Source organism: Mytilus californianus, unplaced genomic scaffold (assembly GCF_021869535.1).
Source record: "Mytilus californianus isolate M0D057914Y unplaced genomic scaffold, xbMytCali1.0.p SCAF_19, whole genome shotgun sequence".
Classification (NCBI taxonomy): Eukaryota; Metazoa; Mollusca; class Bivalvia; order Mytilida; family Mytilidae; genus Mytilus; species Mytilus californianus.
This window is the reverse complement of record NW_026262667.1, coordinates 8,732,808-8,759,935: the sequence shown is the minus strand read 5'-3', so window position 1 is coordinate 8,759,935 and position 27,128 is coordinate 8,732,808. Positions and strand designations below refer to the sequence as shown.

Genomic DNA, 27,128 nt, shown 5'->3' with positions numbered 1-27,128 from the left:
AGAAAGGTTTCAGCTAGCTTCATGCAAACATCGACAAACTTTATTTTAAGACTGCCTTGAAACCTTTTTGTTTACACCAAACCTTCAGCAGGTTTGTAAAATGCTTTATCTGAGAGATAAGGGGCCCTTTGATCTGTATGGGATATTTAAATGTGTAATTTTGTATGTATAAATTATTCCTGTAACAAGTACTGTCTGACAAAAAAACTACCTGATCTGTTTGGATTTTGTAACTTGTTACATTTTATGTTTTTATAAAAAATCAGGTTAAACATTGTAATGATACCAACGTAGCTTTATGCACAAAATGCATTTTAAACATAAACTTTTATATTTTTATATACATTCAATCATGTTTAAGCACTTCACCAAATACAAAAACATTATATTTTAAAAGATATTTAGTAATACTTGGATAAAATTTGCAACAGATAATGTACTTGAACTACTGTATCATGTGTATGCATGTGACCTAGCTTTTTAAAATTTGGTGTATTAATTGAATAAAGTGATGTGTAGACACACATAATCATGACTTTGATATACTATATAAAGTATAACTTTATTGCAAAACATAAAACCCTGGCGGGTTAAAATGCAAACATAGTACATTGTATACACAAGTGACAAGAAACATAATACATGTTTGTTGATGTGGTTCATAAGTGTTTCTCGTTTCTCGTTTTTTATATAGATTAGACCGTTGGTTTTCCCGTTTGAATGGTTTTACACTAGTAATTTTTTGGGGCCCTTTATAGCTTACTGTTCGGTGTGAGCCAAGGCTCCTTGTTGAAGACCGTACTGTGACCTATAATGGTTTACTTTCATAAATTTTTACTTGGATGGAGAGTTGTCTCATTGGCACTCATACCACATCTTCTTATATCTATTTAAACAAGTCAAGTTGATATTAATAATATATATATATATATATATTGTAATTTGTGCAGATCCTTCAATTTTCAGCGACAGAAAACTCGCACGATTTAAATTAATTTGCAACAAACACTCATTTCCAAAAATGGTAAACGTTTTGCTGCAGACTTGCTTATTTATGATACAGTTACTATATATGTGTCTTTATATACCGATCCTTCACTCAAATTTCTGGATCTGGTAAAAAAAAACGCAACCCTTTTCTTACATAGCTTCGAGACGATATTTTTAAAAACATACATATATAAATATACTGAGTGTATTCAGTCCATATACATATATTTTTTTTTACCTGTGTTCTCTGACCGCTTTAAGATAAGTGTATTTTATCTGTGTAAAACTTAATCCATCACCGTTATGGCTGGAAGTGTACGAGCACCTGTTGTTTTTGTTATAAGTTCTTTAAACGAGCTAGCTGTCGTTGCAAGGAAATGTTTGCCTGCAGCCAATATCACTAGTATTACTCCAGTACAACCAGGTTTGTTTGATAAATGGCGATACAAAGTTTTTAAGGACATCGGTGTAAAAAATCCGTATTGTTTGTTCCGGTAGCAAATATTTTCAAAGTATTGTCATACTGGTCACACAACTATCCTTGAAAGAAAGTAAAGAACAATTTTTGCGTGCATTAAATGCACATTCATGATTATTTAGTCCTCATTACCAAATTATATAAAAGAATATTATTTTAAAATCTACATAAATGAAGATATGTTTTTGCTTTTTTTTAGACTACCATCGACTGTTTAATTCAACTGGATATTCCCCTGAAATATGTATGATTCTCGGAATGTTTTTAATTTTTCCTATTACATTTGAAATCCTGGTGTAGCATTTATACTGATATTTTTTTTTGTCAATGACTCAACATTCGATGATTAAAAGATCTAATTCAAAGATTGTCACAGTCCAAATAATTATGACGTTTTGAAAGACTATTTAAATTTTTTGCTTTGACGACTTCCTACGTAATATAGCCTTTCAGGACGTCATAATTATTGGACTACTAGTACCATCGGCTTACCGTAGTTATATTTTAACCATAACATCCGAAATGAAAATAACAATATTTGCAGTTTTTGTCGAGCCTGCGACTTCTGTCGTAGAAAGCGAGACATAGGGAAAGTGATCTAGCGGCGGCGTCGTCGGCGGCGACGGTGTCGTTAACTAACTACTTTGAAGCTTAATATTAATTACAATAATAATAAATACAATATTTATAGAGCGCATCATTATATAATAACAACAATTACTCTAAGCGCTTCACATTTAAAATAAAATAAAATACAAAAATACATAAAACATAAATTACAAAGCTAACTAATACGAATCAAACAAGCATATAAAGATTTAGAAATAAGAAATAAAAAGAAATAAAAAATGAAAAATGCATGTCCCCTAAAATATACAAAACAGTCTAAAATTAATGCAGTCAATTAAAAGTATATATATAAAATCTACAAGAAATCCTTAAAAGCAGTTCGAAATAAGTGAGTCTTGAGTTTCTTTTTAAAAACATCTAAAGAATTTACACTCCGACGATGGTAAACTGTTCCAGAGTGTAGGCGCGGCCTTGTCAAAACGCCTCTCGCCGTAGCTTTTCGTTCGGACGTCATTTGGAGGATGTAAGAGCATACTGTTTTTCGACCTGAGGGATCTATTGGGTAACTAGGGAGCACACTAGTGTTTTACAGGCTTCAACCGAAATTAAAGATCGAATTCGACCAATGTTCCGAATTTAGTAAAAACAAACCTTAGTGATCGCACTGGCTTGATGTTCCATACTGATGGTTTTATCAAAGTACATTCCCAGATTTTTCACACAAGAAACGTCGCTTAACAAAGTTCCCTCAAATGTCAGACGGAAATCGGAAAGATGCTTCAATTGATGTTTGGGTACAAAGATTATTAATTCTGTTTTGTCTTCATTAAGTTTCAGCATGTTGGCACTCATCCAATCACCAATATCAGACAAACATTTTTCTAGGCGTTTGGACAGATCGCACCAGTCGCCTTGCGGTCTTATGATTAATTTTCGATAAACCTGAGTATCGTCTGCGTACGAATGGTATGACATTCCGTGGCGCCTGCAAATTTCACCTAATGGTTTTGCGAAAATACAATACAGTTCCGGCCCTAAGACCGAGCCCTGCGGTACACCAAAATCGAGTTTGATATCGTCAGATTGTACTGATCCTATAGCAACACGTTGGGTTCTGTTCATAAGATACGATTGTAACCATAGCAAAGCATCTCCGGTAACGCCAAAGGAATATTCAAAACGATTAAAAAAAAAGAATCTGATGGTCAATGGTATCAAAAGCGACCGATAGATCGAGCATGAGCAAAACGGCACAACAGTTATTATCCAGTTTATATATAGGCAATATCGTGATGAACACGTATTTTAGCAATTCAAAATGTGAAAAGGTCTGTGCGTGTTTGGACCGCTTCACTTCAAGATTTGATTTGTGGATGACGGCTACACCACCACCTGTCTTTCCTTTTCTCGAAATTTGGTGAATACTGTATCCATTTGCAGTAATTCGGAGATTACAGGTTTGTCAATTGAAGTTCCTAGCCAGGTTTCAGTCAGTGCCAGTATATCTGCATCACTTGAAAGCATAAAATCACAGATCGAAGTCGATTTGTTCTTTACGGATCTTGCATTTAGCGAACTGAGAGAAATTCTATCAATGGTTTGACTAATAGCTATTCGCGGAATCTTTCGAAGATATGATGTAACACGGGCGAATGTTTCATGAGTGTCCTCGTCAGGTCTAAATCGAATGAGAGTCTTGATAGGCTGTGTATCGATACTATTAACAGTGAAGATAGATGAACATTGTGGTGTTATATGTATCGAATTGTTATGGGAAATAGTTCCTCTGAAGGAATGATAAGCACACGAAACCCTGTTTGATGTCACAACAGTGCGGATCGATCGGAAAATATTTCTTCCGGCTTTTGTCCCTCGTCTCGTCTTTTGGGTAGATTTCACAACGCACGTACTGTATTGTGAAATATTTTTACATGTAATCCACGGATGGTTGAATACTTGAGCCGTAGATAAAAATAGACTAACAGGTTGTAATGAGTTCATGGCTGATTGATCACAATAAAAGTATGTTGACAAAATGTATACGGTCTCTAATAATGTTATTTCTTGCTGAATTGTTTAAATAAAATAGTCACTGATGGAATATAACACTATTTACTATAGAGACAAAATGTGGGAAGAAACACTATAAAGTCACAGAAATAGCAAAAATATCACTTACGTTGTGGGAGCTGCCATTAGCGCTAACCACTCATTTCTACCTAGAAATATTTCAGAAGGTAGACGACCTGTGTGCTTCATACTTTGTATATAGAAACCTTATGTTATGAAGTTTCCGTCTGTCATATGTCCATTTTCCTTGACCTCATTTTCATGGTTCAGTGACTACTTGAAAAAAAGTTAAGATTTTTTGCAATGTTAATTTCTCTCTTAGTATAAGTAATATGATAACTATTTAGTATGTGCGTACCTTACAAGGTCCCCGTGTCTGTCACTTGACCTCGACCTCATGTCATGGATCAATAACAAGGTAAAGTTTTCGTGGTCAAGTCCATTTCTCAGATACTATAAGAATAGGTCTGCTATATTTGGTGTATGAAATGATTGTAAGATGTACATGTCCAGCTGACAGGTGCCATCTGACCTTGACCTCATTGTCATGGTTCAGTGGTAAAAGTTAAGTTTTAGTGTTTTGATCTGTTTTTCTAATACTGCAATAGGTCAACTATATTTGGTGTATGGAAATATTTTACGAGTACATGTCAGTCTGGAAGGTTTTATTTTAACTTGACCTCATTTTCAAGGTTCATTGCTCAATGTTAAATTTATGAGTTTTGGTCTGTCTTTTTTAAACTTTAAGCAATGGGTCAACTATATTTGGTGTATGGAATGATTGTATGGTGTATGTGTCTGTCTGGCAGATATCATCTGACCTTGACCTCATTTTCATGGTTCATTGGTCAATGTTAAGTTTTCCTGGTTTAGTTTGTTTCGTAGATACTAAAAGCAATAGGTCAACTGTATTTGCATGATGTATGGAATGATTGTTATGTGTAAATGTCTGTCAGGCAGGGTTTATCTGACCTTGACCTCATTTTCATGGTTCATTAATCAATGTCGATATAAAAATAAGGAGATGTGGTATGATTGCCAATGAGACAACTATCTACCAAAGTGAAAATGAAGTGGACGTAAGCAATTATAGACAACCGGCTTTCAACAATGAGAAAACCCCATACCGTATAGTCGGCTATAAAAGGACCCGACATGAAAAATATGAAACAATTCAATTGAGAAAACTAACGGCCTTATTTATTACAAAACAATTTACGAAAAACAAATATGACCGACATGAACCAACGACAACCGCTGAACTACAGGCTCCAGACTTGGGACAGGCACATAAAGAATGTGGCGGGGGTTAAACATGTTTGTGAGTGCTCAACCCTCCTAACCTGGGACAGTGGTGTAACAACACAACATAAGAACAAACTATAAAAATCAGCTGAAAAAAGGCTAAGCTCATCAGATCGATACAAAGAAAACATCAAACGAAAGCACAGACAGGACATGGCAGGGTATATATAATATCTAAGTTTGCCTGATTAAGTTTGTTTCGTAGGTACTATAAGCAATAGGTCAACTATATTTGATGCATGGAATGATTGTTAGGTGGCAGGTTTCATCTGACCTTGACCTCGTTTTCATAGTTCATTGGTTAATATAAAGTTGTCATGGTTTGGTCTGTTTCTTGTACATGTATACTATAAGCAATATTTGGTGTATGGAGTGATTGTAAGGTGTACATGTATTTCCGGCTTGGTTTATCTGACCTTGACCTCATTTGATCGGATCATGTTAAGTTTATGTGATACTTGTAGTAAACTTTATATTTAGGACTATCAACATAAAATCAATGGTCATTAAAACAGGCGAGATATTTCAGCGTGTGCACTCTTGTTAACATGTCCGATCATGTGTACGCATAATTCCAATGATTTGTATTGTAAGACTTGCTGTACAAATCCTTGTCTATACCAAAACAATTTAATTTTTCCGGTAAGCAAATGTTTTTCTTGAAACAGAGAGGCAGAAGATACCAAAGGGATGGTCGATGGCAAACTGACAAACTTGACTTTATAAATAGTGTATTAGAGGATACAAAGTAAACAGATAGGGGTGCACTGGACGTTAAGCAAATAACAATCAATCAATCAGATAGGGCTGTGATCCCTTTCTCTAGTTTTCAAAGCATATAATTGTTGCAAGAGTTATCTAACGTACAGCGAGTGTGTTATTCTCCCTGCACGAGCGAGTCACCAGATTTAACGTCCTCATTGACCGGACTTGACTGTATCCGATAACAGATGCGGATCCAGGTTTTTGAAAAAGGGGGGGGAGGGGGCGCGGGCCCCTTAACTTGACAAAATTTGTAGTAGAACCGGTAAAAAGTCTGTATTAACCATAAATAAAGCTCCATAAGGGGGCCCCGTGCACCCCGCCCTCCTTAAATCCGCCCATGGATAATGTGACATTTCATTTGAGAAACAAACATAGTGCATTTATATTCTGCAAGGACCAATGTGTATTCATAAATGCAAGGTGAGCTATAAACACTCCTTGTTGCACTTGTTTTCTACTTGTTCATTTGGTTGATAGCGTTTGATATTGTCAGTTTTTATGGACTTCACCTTTTTGAATTTACCTTGGAGTTCGGTATTTTTGTTATACTTTTTTGCAAATGGCTTTTACTTTTGGTCTCGATTTATCCTTCCATTATTTTTTTCTTAGGAGAAATTTCACATCAAGACGAGACGAAAGTTCTGCATTCAGCTGAAGTATTATTTGCAGATTTACCATTTATCTCTAAATACATCTATAAAGCAGAAAAGCTTAAATGGGCACACAGTACCTGGGCAGGTAGATATCAAATTGTTATGTGGTATGTACATATGGGTATACAGATCTTCAATTTTAAGAAATAATTCTAGCAGCTTCTCAGAATGCCAATACCAGACTGTAACATTAAGATTGAATCGTGTAGCTATGTAAATACATTAATATATGGATTTTATAATCCTATGATATTGTATTGCCGGAAGAATTGCAGAATTGATTGTCACGTGTTATTTATCCTTGCAAAATAATAATCACTGCAAAGATTGTCGCAAAAAAAACTTGTTCTGTTTACAATGCAAAAGAGAGAACCAGATCTTCAATCATTCTCATCATGACAGCGCTAGACAAATTGAAAAAAGGGCATCAACCAAACAGCTTATAAAGTGGGTACTAGTTTGTTCTTGTTTGGCCTTCAAAACACTGGCATTGAAATATTAAGTTGAGTTTTCATGCAGTTGTTGCCTGGGACAAGTGCAATTATAGGTATAAATGGCCGACTGTGCATTTTTCAATGCAAGACCGGAACAGATGAATATCCACTGAGCTCTTTCAGGACGGAGAAAATTATATATAATAAATTGCGTTGGAATTTCCAGTTTAACAAACGTATTGCATAAAGCTTTCTGTAGCAGTGAACTTATCCGATGAAAGCATGGAAGAAAGCTGAAAGCTTAAGATGAAAACTATCACTGATTGTTTTCTACATGTTTTTTTGTTTTTTTTTTGCAGGAGTAGAAACGATAATGCGTCATATAGACATCGAAAAGGTACGTTTATTGTCGAGCCTGCGAAATTTATTTCGCGAAAGCGAGACATAGCGATCCTAGATTCCGTCGTCGGCGTCGGCGGCGTCAACATTTAGGTTCAGTCTATGGTAAAAGTTTTTTTTAGACATCAATAACTTTGTCAAACCTACATGAATTTTTTTGAAATTTGGACAGAAGCTTGTTTATGACCAAAATACAATATCCAAAGCAAAATTTTGAAAATATTTATTTTTATTTTTCCGTATTTTACTAATAAATGGACTTGGTTTGTTTTTTGCAGTTAACATTCAGTTTAGTCTGAGGTTTAAGTTTTTCAGTCATCAATAACTTTGTCAAACCTTCATAGAATTTTATGAAATTTGGACAGCAACTTTTTTATGACCAAAAGACAGTAAGTGTCCAGTGCGAAATTTATTTTTCCGTATTTTACTGATAAATGGACTTAGTTTTTTTTTATTTACATTCAGATTTAGTCTGAGGTTAAAGATTTTTTTAGACACCAATAACTTTGTCAAAACTCCATGGATTTTATGAAATTTGGACCGAAGCTTGTTTATGTCCAAAAGACAGTATCGACAGAGAAATTTTGAAAATATTTATTTTCATTTTTCCGTACTTGACTGATGAATGGAGTTAGTTTTTTTTACAGTTAACACTCAGGCTCAGTCTGAGGTTAAAGTTTTTCAGTCATCAATAACTTTGTCAAACCTCCATGGAAATTTATGAAATCTGGATGAAAGATTGTTTATGACCAAAATACTGTATCTAGAGCAAAATTTTGAAAACATTTATTTTTTCGTATTTTACTGATAAATGGACTAGTTTTTTTAACAGTTAACAAGTAGATACAGTCTGGGCCAAGTGAGCTTTTCTCATCACTTGTCGTCCATCGTCGTCGTCCATTGTCCGTCGTCGTCCGATAACTTTTACAAAAATCTTCTCTTCTGAAACTACTGAGCTAAATTTAACCAAACTTGTCTACAATCATCATTTGGGTATCTAGTTTAAAATATATGTCCGATGACCCCGCCTACCAACCAAGATGGCCGACATGGCTAAAAATAGAACATAGGGGTAAAATGCAAGTTTTGTCTATTATTTTGAAAACCGTTATAAAAAGAGAAAATCTGACTGAAGCAAAATTAATAATAACGTTGAGCACTACCAATTGTTCATAAACGTCAAAACTGTTATACGACTTCTTATAGGAGTTATTTCCCTTAAATGACAAATTTTATCATTTTTTTTTTCATTTTTGCCTACTTTAAATTGCAAAAATGATCAACAAGACAAGTTCTACAAATAGGTCCACATGGTTGAAATCATCAATCGACTCCTTATTAGAGTTACTGTCCTTTGGTGACGATTTTTGCCAATTTTTTGCGTTTTTGTCATATATCTTAAAATTATAATAGATAGATAGAAACTTAAATAAGCAAAAATGAACAGTAAGACAAGATCTACAATTAAAAAATAAGGAAGAAAGCCTCTGACGACTCCTTATTGGAGTTATTGCCCTTTAAAGACGACTTTCGCCATTTGTTTTGCGTTTTGCCATATATGATGAACAATTATAAAAGATAAATAGACACTTTAAATCACAACAATGATCAGCAAGTCAAGATCTTCTAACAAGTCAAATTTTGCCGATATAGTTAGTAGACTGTCACTGTTTATAGGAGTGATTGCCCTAAATGAGGATTTTTTACCCTCTTTTGTGTTTTGAGCAAAAATTAAAGAAAATAGAGAGAAAATAAACAGACTAAATGTTCAGCAATACAAGATCAACAAAACAGATTTTTGTCATGAATTCTATTCTCGTCTACAATTTTGTAGAGTGTCCTTTGTGGAATATTCACATAGACCAAGGTGAGCGACACAGGCTCTTTAGAGCCTCTAGTTAAGTCAACATTACACTTAGAGTAGAAAATTAATCATTCAAAGTAAAACCTGAATTATTTCTCATTGAAGACTTCGTCCTAATTACTTTTCGGGATGCAGTTCCTGACACTATATAGAACCGAAAATTATCACTGCAGAGCTTTAAAGTTTGCGTGATTCGTATGTGATTGTTTAGACATATTATACGGATTTCTACATCTATTTTTATTGGAGTACATACGCCCTACAGTGTAGTTTTACCAATTTGAATGGTGTTAACTTGTTACATGTCAAAGTCTGGTTTTGTAGTAGAGTTTATATGCTCTTTATTTTTATTGAGGTTCTCTTATCAATATATGAGGATCATATATCTGCCGTACTCCTCTATATTTTAAAGTCCCGATATATTATGGATCATTTTGTGGTTTCCATAGATGTGTTTCTTTGTTTTAGCCTCCTCGGGTTTTCTTAAGTCAAGGAGGGACAGCGTTCACAGATTTGATGGCTGAATATGTTCTTGGATATATCTTAGCTAAAGAGAAAAATATTTTTGGCATGTACGAAGATCAGAAAAACAAAGATTGGAAACCGTAAGTTATGATTATTGTTCAATTTGTCGTTATTGTTCGAAATACTATTAGAAATCAAAACATCGATTATTTGCCTGTTCTTATGTTTCTATCTCAATCTGATTAACATTATATCGTAACTCACATACTTGTCTGATGACCGAAATCAGAGATGTATATTTAATCAGATTGTTTCTGGTGAATGAATTGTTTTTTTTAACGAATTCCATTGTTGATATAAAGGAAACATTTCCTCTTGCCATACACATAATGGAGTTGGCAGCCTGTACATATGTTTTAGTGATAGTTTTGTCTAGGATCGGATCCAATTTAAACCTTTTATGTCTGCTTCATTCGTTCGGGCTAAGCCCGGTTAATCGTATCACCTAACTAGGTTGCCAAAACGAGCGGAACCGGTTGAATCAAAGAGTCTGAAGTATAAATGCAGTTATACTATTTGTTTTTCAAGCTTTCGAACATCACCCAAAAAGCCCGTTAATTAATGCATGTACAATCTTTTTTTTTTTGCAAAAATCTAATTCATCATAAAATCGTGTCTCTCACGGTGCTGATTTTATAAATTTGAAATAAAATCTGGAGTAATATTCTATATATGGTTGATCATTACGGCATCACATTTTAATAAAGTATGCATGGATGATCATGTAACCATCTGCATCTTTCAATTCCAAAATGTTACCTGACAATAATTCGCCATACTTTTAGACCGGTTGATTCTTCCCGGTCTGTTCATACCTAAAAGGTGTAAAGTAACGTTTAGTTCTTTCGGTCATCGGATTTATTTATTTAAGTGTTGAACGTTTGAAGATTTCAGCTTGACACGTGTCATTTATCCGACTATTAGATACTTGTATTAAATTTAATGAAATTTAAATTTTTAATGTTTAGACAAAAACTGGATGTTTTACATTTATAACTTAAAGTAAAGTTTAGATATATTAAAACAAAAACTTGTGTATATCATTGACATCTTATCAAGATACGAAACAAAAATATGGTATTTATTTATATCTGTATAGGGAGGAATATAAGAATCCAAGACTACTCTCAAACCTAAGACTCGGTATTCTTGGTGCAGGACAAATCGGGACCAGAAGTAAGTACTCCTTTGTCATGCACTTTAAGTGTTGTACTCAACTTAGATTTGGTGCACTTAATTCAGTCCATAACACGTTGTGACTATATAGACGATATACTTGTTGGAAGGTTTAAATTTGTTCTCGTCTTTATTCCAAATGTAGAGTTTATGAAATATATAACATACATTTTTGACGCATATATTGTGTTGTCTTATGAACAGTTATGTGAAAATCACGTCTTTACAACGTTTACAGTATAGATATTTCAATGTTTTTTAAATTTTTTAATGACTTGACGTCTTTTCTTAATATTGATAAAGTTGGAACATTCTGTAAAGCCGTTGGAATGGAAGTCTGGGGAATGACCAGGGAAGCCAGAAACAATCCAGATCTACCTTTAGATGTTTACAAGTACGTTTTATACTTATACTATGCTAATGAAAATAATTTCTGACTTATTGCACCCAGAGACATATAATATATAATACAATTGTATTATATGTCTGTGTTGCTTCTACTGTGAAAGAAAATATCTGGGGTGATTTTGTAACTTTAACCTGTGCATTTCATCATTATTAATTTTAAATTGAGTCTCAGTACAGTTGGAAATCTAGGATTTTGAGGGGATGCCAAGGCAAAGTTAGGAGTGAGACTTGTAAAAAGTCTATGCATTAACCATATATGTAGCTCCATTAGGAGGTGGGGCCGACTAAATTCGGCTCTGCGGTATATTGATTTATACTTGTGTTTGTTGAGTTACAAATGAACATGACGAATGAGTTTTTTTAGGTATCAAACTATTTTACTTAGTTGACATGAATTATATATTTTATATACGGTACAAGTGTGGACACAGATGAATGTGGATAGTATGTTTGGATGTTTGACAGTGTTTTATATGACAAAAGGAGTTCTATGTTTTTCCTATATGTTGTTATTAACTGTGTTGCACGATGACAACCAACCTGAGCATGAGGAGTGTTGTTTATTTAATATTTAGATTTTATGTTCAAGAGGGCATGGAAGAGACACTAATTGCATTAATGACCAAATGATAATGATAGAATATTTTCCACATCTTTGATTTTGGATAAATTTTGTAGTTAGGAGAGCAACACATAATAGGTTCATTTTTTCATGTGATTTTTTTTTAAATGGGAGATGATATCTGAGAACATGATATCAGGAGGCTGTAATTCAGTGGTTGTCGTTTGTCTATGTGTTACATAATATTTGTTTTTCGTTTATTTAGAGTACATAAATAACATAAATGACTATGCATTATGGGCTTTGCTCATTGTTGAAGGCTGTACGGTGACCCGTAGTTGTTAATTTCTGTGTCATTTTGGTCTGTTGTGGAGAATTGTCTCATTGGCAATCATACCACATCTTTTTTATATGTATTTGCTCACTATTTGTATGGTTCTATTTATATTACTTTGTGGTGGATTGTCAGTATCATTAGTAAAATATTTTGTTAAAATGTCGAAATAGTTTCTCAGATTAGAAGACATTTATTGGTTTTTAGTAATGAAAATGCCTGACATGATACTTGGGGCTAGATGAGCTAGAAAGTAAACTTCTGTGTTGTTTTTTATCAATTCTTTGATAACATCTCCTCCAAAGCTGGCCGAAGCAAAAAAAAGTTTTGACCAATATGAAAACGATATCAACAAAAAAAACCTTTGTGAGCATGCTTCAAAGACTCGTAACTGCTCCAAAAGTAATCTGATAGAATTTCAAGCATGTCAAGTGGGTATTATGAATATCTACTTAATATGTCTAAATATCAAAAAAGTTATAGTATTCAATATGAAAAAAATATTGCAAAATTATTCTCTTTTCAATTTTTTTTGTTATATGGATACAAATATAAGTGATACCAATACAGTATTTGTTGTGGTATGAAAGTGTAGTAATTAACATTTACTGTAACAATGTTAATTCACACAAATTAAGAAATAAACAAATGAATGAAAAATGTTGAACATGTACAACAAATGTACAATCAAATATAGTTTTAGAAATCAATTAGGCCAGATAGGCCTTATAAATTTTTTTTTTTTTTTTTTTTAACATACTGAATGACCATTTACACTCAGGACCGAGTCATCAGTTATTAGGCAGTACAGATGTATTAAAACAACCTAGCATCATATTGCTAGTAGCGAGTGTAGCATTGTAGGGTAAATTTGTTCTTTTTTAAAAATTTGGTTAAAGGACAAAAAATGTTTGGTTCAAATCATAATAAAATGCTTTTATCTCCGTATTACTTACATTGTACATAGAATGGATACTACCCTGACAAATCCTTGTACATGAGAGTTGTCTGTCAAATCTTTATTTCACAAAGAATGAATTGCATAACAATGAACTGAGCTCAAAGCAAAGCACTTTAATAATACACTTAGACAAAGAGCTCAATCCAGTGATATACTTTGTACTACAGGTCCTTCATGAACATCCTATCCACCAAAACCATATCTCCCAAACATGCCATACTACATGTACATGGTTCGATCAGAAGTCCTGAAAAACATATGAATTTTATTATCATATTTTAATTATACATACACAGGTTAAAAGTTATATACTCCAATGGCAGTCTTTCCTGCTAAAATGTCATGTGTAGAATGTGATATACCATTTTTGGGTCTATATGGGTACTGTCCTTTATATTCATTAGGTCATTTTGACACAGCAAAATATATAGAAAATGTTAACTTTGATCTGGAAATTGAGTTCTTTTTCGCAAAATAAACCCACTAAAAACTAAACTTTGAATGCAAAAGACCCCTAAATGGCTAAGGGGACGACCATTTGATATTCTGGGGGGGGGGGGGGGGGGGGGGGGGGCAGGAGGATTTGTTTTGGATCGGTTATTTATTTTTGTAAACTAAGAGGACAGATTATCTATTTTCTGCACTATTGAAGCAAGATTTTTTCATTTTCATTAAAGCAAGGGACTGATTATTTATTTTCACAACTATATTTTTAATATTCGAAAACATACAATTTTTAAATTATTTGTTTATTATAAATAATTCATGTGTAGTCGTCATTATGTACCATTTAATCAGAATTAATTATTATCCTCTGCAGAAATGAATCTTCTATATTCCCCAATGCATATACATGTATTGCATACATACACAGTATTAAAGTTTGGTTGCAACTAAGGCTCTTTTAAAAGTATTGGCAAACATGTTTCGCCGAGCGGAGCGAGGCAAAATTTTTTTTGAAGGGTTTTTGAACCGCTGAAGGCCCAAGAAGCTATAGAACAAATGATGCAAAATCATGCCTTCTGGGTGTTCCCCAGACCCTTTCTTAAACTGAAAATGCAAGTTCTGTTGTAATAATTTTATGACAATATTTTGGTCTCAAAGCAAAATATCACGTTATAGATTCAGTGTAAGACTTAAGTTTCTAGGGACAACATCAAAAGACAAATATGCATGATAAAGCAAAAATGTAATTCACATAGTTAAGTCTGTGGCTGCTGTGTTTTTTTAAACTCATGATCAAGTTAATAATAAAATTACTAAATTACAAAATGAATGCAACACTGACAGAATACAGAAGGGCAATCAATGAACAAAAGACAAATAAATAAAAAACATTGATCCCGAAAAATCAGGGGCTACGTCTGAGGGAGAACAGAACTTGCTTCTTGCAAGGCACTCACAATGAACACAATTTGATATGGAGACAAGCGTTTGGTTTTGAAATTTCCTACATGAGGCATTTGTCTCAATGTAGTTACGGCCCTGATTTAATAAAAGTGAGGTAAGTGTTCCTGAGACAATTAACCTCAAGTTAAATGAAACCAATTTTCTGACATTTCAAGTATATTTAAATAATATTTATACTTTTATTATTAAAAGATATGGGAAGTGTTTCCCCGATTTTTTTTTTTGGGAAAAAAATGAATTTAAGAAAGAATCTGGTGCCATCTCATACTTTCGATTAGACCTGCTGAGTTATTTATTTTCAATACATTGCAAGTCAGGTAATTTATTTTCAAACTACCACAGAACAAACCATTTATTTTTGTGATTATCAAGGCTGAGTTATTTATTTTCAAAATCCTCCTGCCCCCCCCCCCCCCCCAGAATATCAAATGGTCGTCCCCTAACAGATATTGCTATAAAGAATAGTCCATGATGATTATTGTTATTGTTATTAAAGAGTTCATGAAATGTACACTGATTCTGTCAGTTGAATGGACTAGAATGAGATAAGTTATATAAACATAAAGGTTTTTTCAACAGTTGTGGTGTAAATTAAATCAGTTTTATTTTATGGTTGACATATTTAAGTATATATGTAGATCATTGGCTTTTCAACACATTGATATTTTACAATATCGATTATCTATTTATTGTTATATTGTTGGTATTTTTCACCTTCCTAAAACAGTTTTAATGCAACATGAACGCAAGCTTAATAGATCTTGATAGGGTGTCCTCACATATTTTGATGTTGCTGAAAAATTTTGGTTGACATATGTATCCTCTTCTCATCGTTTTTCGTGCTATTAAGAATGCATACTGTCGTCACAATTTCCATTGAAAAGGCATGCATAGTACAAATTCATATGACGTACGAAAACATATGATATGACCATATACATGTACATGTATGTATAGGTTATCAGCTTTTCTACACATATTAGCCAGTAAGCCGCAATGAACCTATTATGGCGAGTGAGCGCAGCTAATGAGCTAAAATGATTCAAATTGTGTCCTCAGTGGGGGATATTTTAAGGGATCTATATGAAGAAAACCTGATCATCTGTTTATCGTTCTATTACTGGCTTTTTCACCTCCCTAACTTGGACTAAGACAGTTTTTACAAACGAAAGCAAGCTTGATAACTACTCCTCACACACATGTATAGATTATCGGCTTTTCTACACGAGTCATGAATATCGTAAAATGTAAGCCAGTGAGCAGGCCCGCAATGAACCTTTTTAGCGAGTGAGCCCAGCTAATGAGCTAAAATGAATCAAATTGTGTACTCAGTCACAGTTGGTGATATTTTAAGGTATCTACACAAAGAAAACCTGCTTATATAAATCTCAGTGGCGGATCCACAACTTTTCATAAAAGGGGGGTGGCCGCTGACTGACCTAAGGGTTGCCCACTCCCGTCATGCTTCCCCAGTGGCGGATCCGGGGGGACGGTTCCGAGGGTTGGAACCCCCCCTTTTTTTGGACGATCAATGCATTTGAATGGGGACACATAGTTGGAACACACCCCTCCCCCTTTTGTCCCGAGTTGGGAACCCCCCTTTTATAAAATGGCTGGATCCGCCCCTGCTCCCTATAAAATCAACCAAATTTTCCCCACCCCCTGGATCCGTCTATGTAACTGTTTATCGTTCTGCGTAATACTGGCTTTTTCACCTCCCTTACTTGGCCCTAGAGGCTAGACAGTTGCTTATCTGTTTATCGTTCTGTCACTGGCTTTTTATACGACCGCAAAAATTGAAAATTTTTTGGTCGTATATTGGTATGACGTTGGCGTCGTCGTCGTCGTCGTCGTCGTCGTCGTCGTCTGGCGTCGTCCGGCGTCGTCCGAAGACACATTGGTTTTCGCACTCTAACTTTAGTTTAAGTGAATGGATCTCCATGAAATTTTACCATAAGGTTCAATACCACGAAAGGAAGGTTGGGATTGATTTTGGGGGTTATGGTACCAACAGTTAAGGATTTAGGGGCCAAAAAGGGGCCAAAAATAAGCATTTTTGTAACTTCCAGACAATAACTTGTGTGTAAGTGTATGGATCTCTCTGACATTGTACCACAAGGTTCCATATCACAAAGGGAAGGCTGTAATTGATTTTGGGGGTAATTGCCTCAAAATTTTAGGAATTAGGGGCCAAAAAAGGGGCAAAAAACAAGCATTTTTCTAGTTTCATGACAATAACTTGTGTGTAAGTGTTTGGATATTTCTGAAATTGTACTACAAGGTTCCATATCACAAAGGGAAAGCTGGAATTGAGTTTGTGGGTTATTGCCCGAAACGTTTAGGAATAGGGGGCCAAAAAGGGGCCAAAAATAAGCATTTTTCTAGTTTCCAGACAATAACTTGTGTTCAAGTGTATGGATCTCTCTGAAATTGTACTGCAAGGTACCATACCACAAAGGGAAGGCTTGGATTGAGTTTGGGGGTGATGAATCATAAGGGGGTTCAAAAAATTTGGGGGGGGGGGGGGATTTTATTTTTTTTCTTTTTTTTTCTTTTTTTCCTTTTTTTTTTTCTTTTAAAATTTTCCATTTTAAGTTGGTTATTTCTGATTAATATTTAAAAGCAAATAATAATGATATGGTAGGAGATACACACCAAACAGGATGTGTAAATTATTATATAATAAGTATTGTGCAATAGCAAGAAATTTTCAATTGCACAGTATTGCACAATTGCAAGAAATCTTCAATTGCACAGTATTGCGCAATAGCAAGAAATCTTCAATTGCACAGTATTGCGCAATAGCAAGAAATATCCAATAGCACAATATTGCGCAATAGCAAGAAATTGTCAATTGTACAGTATTGCACAATAGCAAGAAATATTCAATTGCACAGTATTGTGCAAAAGAAGATACTTCGTATAAATTGCTTATTTCTTGATCAATTTCAATGGGGTTTTATTCTTGAATTCTTGGGGTTCTTTAATATGCTGAATCTAACCAAGTATTTAGATTTTTTATTTGTGGACCCGCTATCAAATTGGTTCATATTGAGGTCAAAAGGGTCCAAAATTAAACTTTGTTTGATTTCATCAAAAATTGAATTATTGGGGTTCTTTGATATGCCAAATCTAACCGTGTATTTAGATTTTTAATTTTGGGTCCCGTTTTTAAATTGGTCTACATTAAGGTCCAAAGGGTCCAAAATTAAACTTAGTTTGATTTTAACAAAAATTGAATTCTTGGGGTTCTTTGATATGCTGAATCTAAACATGTGTTTAGATTTTTAATTATGGGCCCAGTTTTCAAGTTTGTCCAAGTTGGGGTCCAAAATTAAACTTTGTTTGATTTCAACAAAAATTGAATATATGGGGTTCTTTGATATGCTGAATCTAAACATGTATTTAGATTTTAGATTTTTGGCCCAGTTTTCAAGTTGGTCCAAATTGGGGTCCAAAATTAAACTTTGTTTGATTTCAACAAAAATTGAATATATGGGGTTCTTTGATATGCTGAATCTTACCATGTATTTAGATTTTTTATTTGTGGGCCCGCTATCAAATTGGTTCATATTGAGGTCAAAAGGGTCCAAAATTAAACTTTGTTTGATTTCATCAAAAATTTAATTATTGGGGTTCTTTGATATGCCAAATCTAACCGTGTATTTAGATTTTTAATTTTGGGTCCCGTTTTTTAAATTGGTCTACATTAAGGTCCAAAGGGTCCAAAATTAAACTTAGTTTGATTTTAACAAAAATTGAATTTTTGGGGTTCTTTGATATGCTGAATCTAAACATGTGTTTAGATTTTCTATTATGGAACCAGTTTTCAAGTTGGTCCAAGTTGGGGTCCAAAATTAAACTTTGTTTGATTTCAACAAAAATTGAATATATGGGGTTCTTTGATATGCTGAATCTAAACATGTATTTAGATTTTAGATTTTTGGCCCAGTTTTCAAGTTGGTCCAAATTGGGGTCCAAAATTAAACTTTGTTTGATTTCAACAAAAATTGAATATATGGGGTTCTTTGCTATGCTGAATCTTACCATGTATTTAGATTTTTTATTTTGTGGGCCCGCTATCAAATTGGTTCATATTGAGGTCAAAAGGGTCCAAAATTAAACTTTGTTTGATTTCATCAAAAATTTAATTATTGGGGTTCTTTGATATGCCAAATCTAACCGTGTATTTAGATTTTTAATTTTGGGTCCTGTTTTTTAAATTGGTCTACATTAAGGTCCAAAGGGTCCAAAATTAAACTTAGTTTGATTTTAACAAAAATTGAATTTTTGGGGTTCTTTGATATGCTGAATCTAAACATGTGTTTAGATTTTTGATTATGGGACCAGTTTTCAAGTTGGTCCAAGTTGGGGTCCAAAATTAAACTTTGTTTGATTTCAACAAAAATTGAATATATGGGGTTCTTTGATATGCTGAATCTAAACATGTATTTAGATTTTAGATTTTTGGCCCAGTTTTCAAGTTGGTCCAAATTGGGGTCCAAAATTAAACTTTGTTTGATTTCAACAAAAATTGAATATATGGGGTTCTTTGCTATGCTGAATCTTACCATGTATTTAGATTTTTTATTTTGTGGGCCCGCTATCAAATTGGTTCATATTGAGGTCAAAAGGGTCCAAAATTAAACTTTGTTTGATTTCATCAAAAATTGAATTATTGGGGTTCTTTGATATGCCAAATCTAACCGTGTTTTTAGATTTTTAATTTTGGGTCCCGTTTTTTAAATTGGTCTACATTAAGGTCCAAAGGGTCCAAAATTAAACTTAGTTTGATTTTAACAAAAATTGAATTCTTGGGGTACTTTGATATGCTGAATCTAAACATGTGTTTAGATTTTTGATTATGGGACCAGTTTTCAAGTTTGTCCAAGTTGGGGTCCAAAATTAAACTTTGTTTGATTTCAACAAAAATTGAATATATGGGGTTCTTTGATATGCTGAATCTAACCATGTATTTTGATTTTGGGCATTGGACCATAATAGGTAAATTAAAAAAATTGAAGTTCTTAGACCACATTCTTTCTGTGTCAGAAACCTATGCTGTGTCAAATATTTAATCACAATCCAAATTCAGAGCTGTATCAAGCTTGAATGTTGTGTCCATACTTGCCCCAACTGTTCAGGGTTCGACCTCTGCGGTCGTATCAAGCTGCGCCCAGCGAAGCATTTTATTTTAGACTAGAGACTTCATGTGTACAAACCTGACGTCAAACTCGTGTACTATAAAAGAAGAGACAAATAATTTCACATTAAATCCTGTAACATTACATCTAAAGATAATTATAATCCAAAGTAAATTATATTACGATGTCAATGGACTAAATTCCCGCGCAAATGTCATCACTGGGATAGACCAAAACGAATTTTAGGTTTATGTATCATTCACATTCCGATCAATTTACTCAGTTAAATAAAATATATGTGTTAACTATTTTTTATATTGGTTTTGAATTTAGTTAATCTATCAGAAAAAAGGATTTATTTCTCGCAGATAGCCCTCAATACTATACACCAACTCGACACTGAAGCTAAAAAAAACCTAAAACATAATAGTATATGGAATCGTCCAAACGGATTACCTAATATTGATATAGGTGAAATATGTAGATTCAGAATTGTGTACACAGAAATAAGATCAGAAATAAAGCCCTATGTAAGGTGAAAACAATAACACAATGTATAAAATCATTGTTTATTAAATTTGCTTGCATAAGAACCATGAAGTTAAAATTTATAACGATTACGTTTATCCTGTCAACCCCTTTTCTTCATTGCATCAAGGCTTCCGTTGCTTTACATCGAGCAGCAATTCAACCAATCGGGGAATGTTAAGTTGGGACATACCTCTATTTTTGGAAGCGTGATCTTTACATCGAGGCTTGCGTTGCTTTACACCGAGGCCACAGTAGTTCGACCAATCGGGGAATGTTTATTTGGGGCATGTGACCTATTGAACTGCAGGTTTTATAATATTTTAATCGAAATTGTAGAAAAATGAAATGTTGTTAGTACATACAAAACAGAAAATGATGAATACTTTTAGTAAAAGATAATTTGGATCCGGGTTCTGTGTATTCACATCATTTGTACAACTCTCCTTACTGATGCCATTTTTTGGAATTTCTGTGACCTAAATGGTTCGCGAAAATTAATATTTTATTATATATATAGTAATTAAAATCGCTTGTTAAATCTGAAAATTTACATTTTGTTCAGGACCACCAAGGACCTCCCAGAAATATTACAGAACTGTGACTATATATGTAGTGTACTGCCAACCACTCCTGATACCAAAGATCTTCTGTCTGGAGATATTCTCAAGCATTGTATGAAAAAGGTTAACAACTTTGATTCTACTTCCGTGGCAAAACACATTATATTGTCTTATAGTCTAGAAGTTAGTCAGTGTCATTTTCAATATAAAAAATTGCTTAAAACTAGAAGGGGGCAATACAAAGGCTCTTATGCCCCTGTACTTTCATTATTTTTGTTACGAATTCCAACCAATGTTTATGGAAATATAAAGGTAATATGCACAAATGATCAATATTTCCAGGTTGAATCAGTTTCTCGGTCACAAGGTAAATAATATTTGGTGTATAGAATCATTTAGAGTATCCGTTATACAGAATTGATTTTATCCTGACCTCATTTTCATAGTTCAGTGGTCATTGTTACGTTTTTTAACTTGATTGTCCATAAAGTTAGCGAAGTACGGCAGGCTGGCGGCTGCCAACAGTTTCCATTCAATAACTTATGAACCGTTCAACTAATGCTTTTCAACTTTTAATATGTTGATTCTAATGACAAAATAGAGGTCAGGGTCGGTATTGATAACTTTCACTTTTATCATTCAGGAGTTATGGTACTTGATATATTGGAAAATGGCACTTTACATATGAACCCTTTTTCCAATGGTTTTTCAAATTTCAACATGGTGTTACTTATAACAAAATGGAGGTCATGTTCAATATTGACGATTTCCACTTTTACCATTCTAGAGTTATGGGCCTTGATCAATTGGAAAATGGCACTTTATGTCGTTTCTGTGCAATTACTTATGAACCACTCGACCAATGCTTTTACAATTTTGATATTTTGGTACTGATGAAAAAATGAAGGTCAAGTTTGATATTGATGATTTTTACTTCTGCTGTCCAAAAGTTATTGTTGTTGATAGATTGAAAAATGGCACTTTATGCCATTTCTGTGCAATTACTTCTGAACCGTTCAACAATGCTCTTCAAATTTTAATATGCTCTTACTGATGACAAAATGGTGCAAGTTTGATATTGGCGAGTTCCATTTTTGCCGTTCAGGAGTTATGGTCCTTGATAGATTGGAAATTGGCATAGAATGGGGCAGGTAAAAAAACCTGAACGCGCCTTTCATAATAAAGAAAACCAAGTCTGCTGTCAATGTTACAGTTCATTCCTTTTTTTAGCGTGTATTCACTGATGAACTCTTGCATATCTTTAAACTGTCATTCACATACGTAATAGGCAGGTATAAAAATAAGAAGATGTGGTATGATGACAATGAAACAACTCTCTCACAGAGACCAAATGACGTAAAAGTTAAAAAAAAAGTAAGCAAATATAGGTCATCATACGGTCTTCAACATTGAGTGAAACCCATACCGCACAGTAAGCTATAAAAAGCCCGACATGACATGGTATGATACTACAAATGTACTATGCAGGGGAATATGTAATGTTACTACTAAAAATTTGAATGTTTCTAATAGGACAAATGAAAACGTGTATTTTAAGTTGCCTATCACATCAGTATCTAGATATAATCTCGATATGATGCAGATCTTGTATCTGTACTAACGTTAACTTAAAGTTTACAGGTGTATGTGAAATAAACATACTCACTGAAAAAAAATTATTATTGGATGAAAGTACGTCATATATAAGACAGTATGTCTGTAATTAAAACTAAACAATTTGATGTAATTGACATGTAGAGTCGTATTTTGAAACACATACATTTGATTTGATCGGTTTTATATAACAAGCCACATTTTATGTTGATTGATCATTCAGTTCAACATTGAAAGCAACAGAGGTACCACTGCATCAGTTTCATCTGTCTTTAATTTGTTGCTGTTGAGATTGTTTTTAATGTTTCCCACTTGGTGCTTTGCAGAAGTCAGTATTTATAAATGTCGGAAGAGGAACTGTTATTAATGAAGATAGTTTGGTCACTGCTTTAAGGTAATTACTTACAAACGTATTGACCTTTTTTAAATGGTAGAGAAAAATATCTTTTCTTATACATTTTAGTACGGAACAATGCATAAATGAAATTATTTAAATTTAACTACAGGCTCTAAAGAGCCTGTGTCGCTCATCTAGGTCTATGTACATTTTAATAATAGACACTATCCAACATTGAAGATTAGAATAGAATTCATGACAAAAATATCTTTTTTTTTCATTACTGATAATTTTTCTGTTTACATTTTGCCCAAAACACAAAAGAGCGTATCAAAAAAAAAAATCGTCATTAAAGGGCAATAACTCTAATAAGAAATCGTCTGACGATTTCAGCAATGCTGACTTAATTGTAGATCTTGTAGATCTTTTACTGTGCGTATTGCTGTGTGTTTGTTTATTCTACATTGGCTACAGGTATAGGGGGAGGGTTGAGATCTCACAAAACATGTTTAACCCCGCCGCATTTTTGCGCCTGTCCCAAGTCAGGAGCCTCTGGCCTTTGTTAGTCTTGTATGTTTTTTAATTTTAGTTCATTTATATGTTTTGGAGTTTTCATTGAACTGGTACACATTTTTGGTTAGGGGCCAGCTGAAGGCCGCCTCCGGGTGCGGGATATTCTCGCTGTATTGAAGACCCATTGGTAGCCCTCGGCTGTTTTCTGCTCTTTGGTCGGGTTGTCTCTTTGACACATTCCCCATTTCCATTCTCAATTTTATTGTTGATCATTTTTGCTATTAAAGTTTCTCTTTATCTATTATAATTTTCAAGATAATAACCAAAAATGAAAGAACAAAAAATGGTGAATTCATCATTCAAGGGCAATAACTCCTATAAGATATCTTCTAACCGTTTTGACTGAAAGAACAATAGGTAGAGCTCAAAATGCCAAACATTTCTGTCTCTGTCAGATTTTCTCTTTTATTCGTGGTTTTCAAAATAAAAGACAAAACTTGCATTTCACCCCTATGTTCCTTTTTTTAGCCATGTCGGCTATGCTGGCATCGGACACATTTGTTAAACTAAATACCCCAATGATGATTGTGGCTAAGTTTTGTTAAATTTGGCCTAGTATTGTCAGAGGAGAAGATTTTTGTGAAAGTTAACGGACGACGACAGACGACGGACGCCAAATGATGGAGAAAGCTCATACTGGCCCTTTGGAACAGGTGAGCGAAAAAGTAAGGGACCTGGCTACTGAGGACAATAAAGTTTTGGAGATATTAGAGAGTTGATAATCATCAGGACATTTAAAGTTTTTTACTAACTTAACTAACCATATAGAAGATTAACTAATAACATAATAATTCCAAATGAAGGTAAGCTTAAATGATATATGTATGTTATGTTGTAGGAATGAATGGATTGGTGGTGCTATTTTAGACGTTTTTAACACCGAACCCTTATCTGTAGACAGTCCTTTGTGGTCATTCCGTAACGTGATCATTACACCACATATATCAGGACCTTGCCAGACTCAACTAGTGAGTACTACAATTATAAATTCTTCTCTATTAATATTTCATATATATATATATATATATATAAAATAACCGCTTATATTTAACTGTTTAATCATGTTAGTATTGACAGACGATTTATATTGTCCTGACATATAAAGAAACACCATAACATACTTTTGATTTACTTCTCATAAATTGTTAAATTCATTATAAACAATAGCATCTTTCTACACCCTGGCAAAGACAACCTTAGGTAGATTTGCAACACTCGATTTATATTTTTTTGTAAAAATACTCGGTAACAAGTTACAAATATACGATGCACATTCTACTGAAAGTTAATACAGAAACTTGGGTAGCATATTGCACTATTTGGTATCAACAGACCAGTACAAGTTCGTATCACAAAACAACGCTTTGCTGTCTACTTAATGGCTAAAGAGTTTGTATTATAGATATATTTGTATTCCTATATCATGTCATTTCAGTACAAAAGATAACTAATACAAGGACCTAAATGGAAAAAAAAACCTTAGACAAGATTCTGGCTTGCTATAAGCATTATGAAAAAAATGATGCTTAAGTAAATCTGGTATTACTATTTTGTAGGTCGTCCAGACCTTTGTTGAAAATTACAATAAATTTGTCAACAATGAAACACTTGGTAGTTTAGTGGACTGGAATGGAGGTTACTGATTCTACATCATGTGTTTAAACGACAGGGAAATATAATCTAGACGATTGCAATATAACTGTGATTTCGAAAAAATGAATTTACTTTTTACAAAACATACTTTAAGTTTGCATTAGTTTTCAATATATGCAATGAAAATAAAGCTAATATTATAGGAGTTAAAAATTGAAACATGTGTAACGACATCTAATAAAATATTCTGCTTGAACATGTGACAGTCTATCCTGAACATACAATTAGCTTGTGTTCCTTATTGGAGGTCTAATTGTGGTTTTGTGGTGAAGAAAAACTTTAAAAGTACTGTTCCTTTGCTTTGGGGTTTGTAGAAAAAAGGAGTTGAAAAAAAAGAAACACAACAGTCTACAAACACTACAAGCAAACATGACTGAGCAACACACACCCCACCAAAACCCGGTGGTGATCTCAGCTGCTCTGAAAGAGTAAGCAACTCCTGCTCCACTGGCGGCACCCGTCGTGTTGTTCATGTTAAGTAAAACATCGGTGATAAGTCAAAATTCGGTGATTTCACTATCGAGGAAAAGAGGACATGATTGTGGCTACGATACATTGAACTTATCCATAGTCATTTGTGACACATTAGGAAACCTGGTGTAATAGCTTCCTTGAAAGTAGCTACTCTCATGAAGTAGTTTTGTCATAAAGGAATACACCATATCCCAGCTACTGCATTATGTTCAGTGTTTCTGGGCAGTTTTGCATGTGTTGTTGGTCCAGCAAACAATTCGTATTACAATTAAAAGAAGGATATCATAGTATGTAACAACGGATTGCACCTGTTGCTAAAATCTAAACACACGCGTATTTACAAACAATCATTACTAAATGATAACAACTAGCCAACATTCTCATACGGAAAAAATCATACAAACTTTTTCAAAGACAAAACAAAACCACCTGACAATAATTCATTTAATTTCATGTCCATTCACTGTGTACTCTTATTTTAATGATCGGTTATATACATTGGACTTAAAAATTAATGATACCACAGAAAAAAAACGTCTACATCTTATTCTAGAAATGGACAGTAACAATCTAATTAAAATAAAGTTCTCTGATTTCATTCGTATGAAATCAGAGAACTATATTTTAATTAGATTGGGACATTAAAGATGAAAAACGCGAGATTTCAATGTTGTTGTTGTTAACGCATGTTATGTTATGTTAGGTCATATTAGGCCTTCAACAATGAGCAAAACCCATACCTGATACAGTCAATCAGGTGTACGATTTACAAAAAAAATGAAAATGAATTCACATATGGCAGAACTATTATTCCAAACAATCAGTCAGTTATTTAAGGACCCGACATGGCAAACAATACCCAAATTCAAACGGAAAAACAACGGCCTGTTTTATGACAAAACAATAAACAATAACAGATAACAACCAACGACATACAGAATGTTAACACCCCCCCCCACCCACTCCTCAACCCTGGGATAATGGTGAAACAGAAAAATGTAAGAACAACATGTAAAAATTATTTAGAAATGACTTGACTAATCATATCGACACGAAATGCCAAGATACAACCAACATGAATATAAAAGACACAAAGTGCCGATCTGAGAATAATCGCAGTTGCTGAAAGAAAGTTAAAAGCCAACAATAACTGCGGAATAAATCATCTTGCCCAAGACCAAAGTATCTATTAAGAACACATCCAATTGATTTATGGTAAAGACGTCGTAAACAGTCTGAGAAAAGCATGACATTGTGCAATGTCAAAACATAAGTGCACACTATCGACATGATGTAGGACCGTAAGTTTTCATAAATGTAAAGCAATCCATAATTAGT

The 27,128-nt window shown here is 33.8% G+C and overlaps 1 protein-coding gene across 1 annotated transcript; it reads left to right on the top strand.

The window, feature by feature from the left end:
• Window positions 1–998: 998 nt before the first annotated feature.
• Window positions 999–25,512, top strand: LOC127727225 (uncharacterized protein in proB 3'region-like). The gene is made up of 10 exons (XM_052234699.1): window positions 999–1,414; window positions 6,788–6,916; window positions 7,625–7,662; window positions 9,997–10,133; window positions 11,153–11,229; window positions 11,533–11,623; window positions 21,142–21,262; window positions 23,080–23,147; window positions 24,502–24,631; window positions 25,220–25,512. Exons 1-10 carry the CDS (start codon window positions 1,294–1,296, stop codon window positions 25,304–25,306), a joined length of 999 nt encoding a protein of 332 aa, XP_052090659.1. The 5' UTR covers window positions 999–1,293; the 3' UTR covers window positions 25,307–25,512.
• Window positions 25,513–27,128: the final 1,616 nt, after the last annotated feature.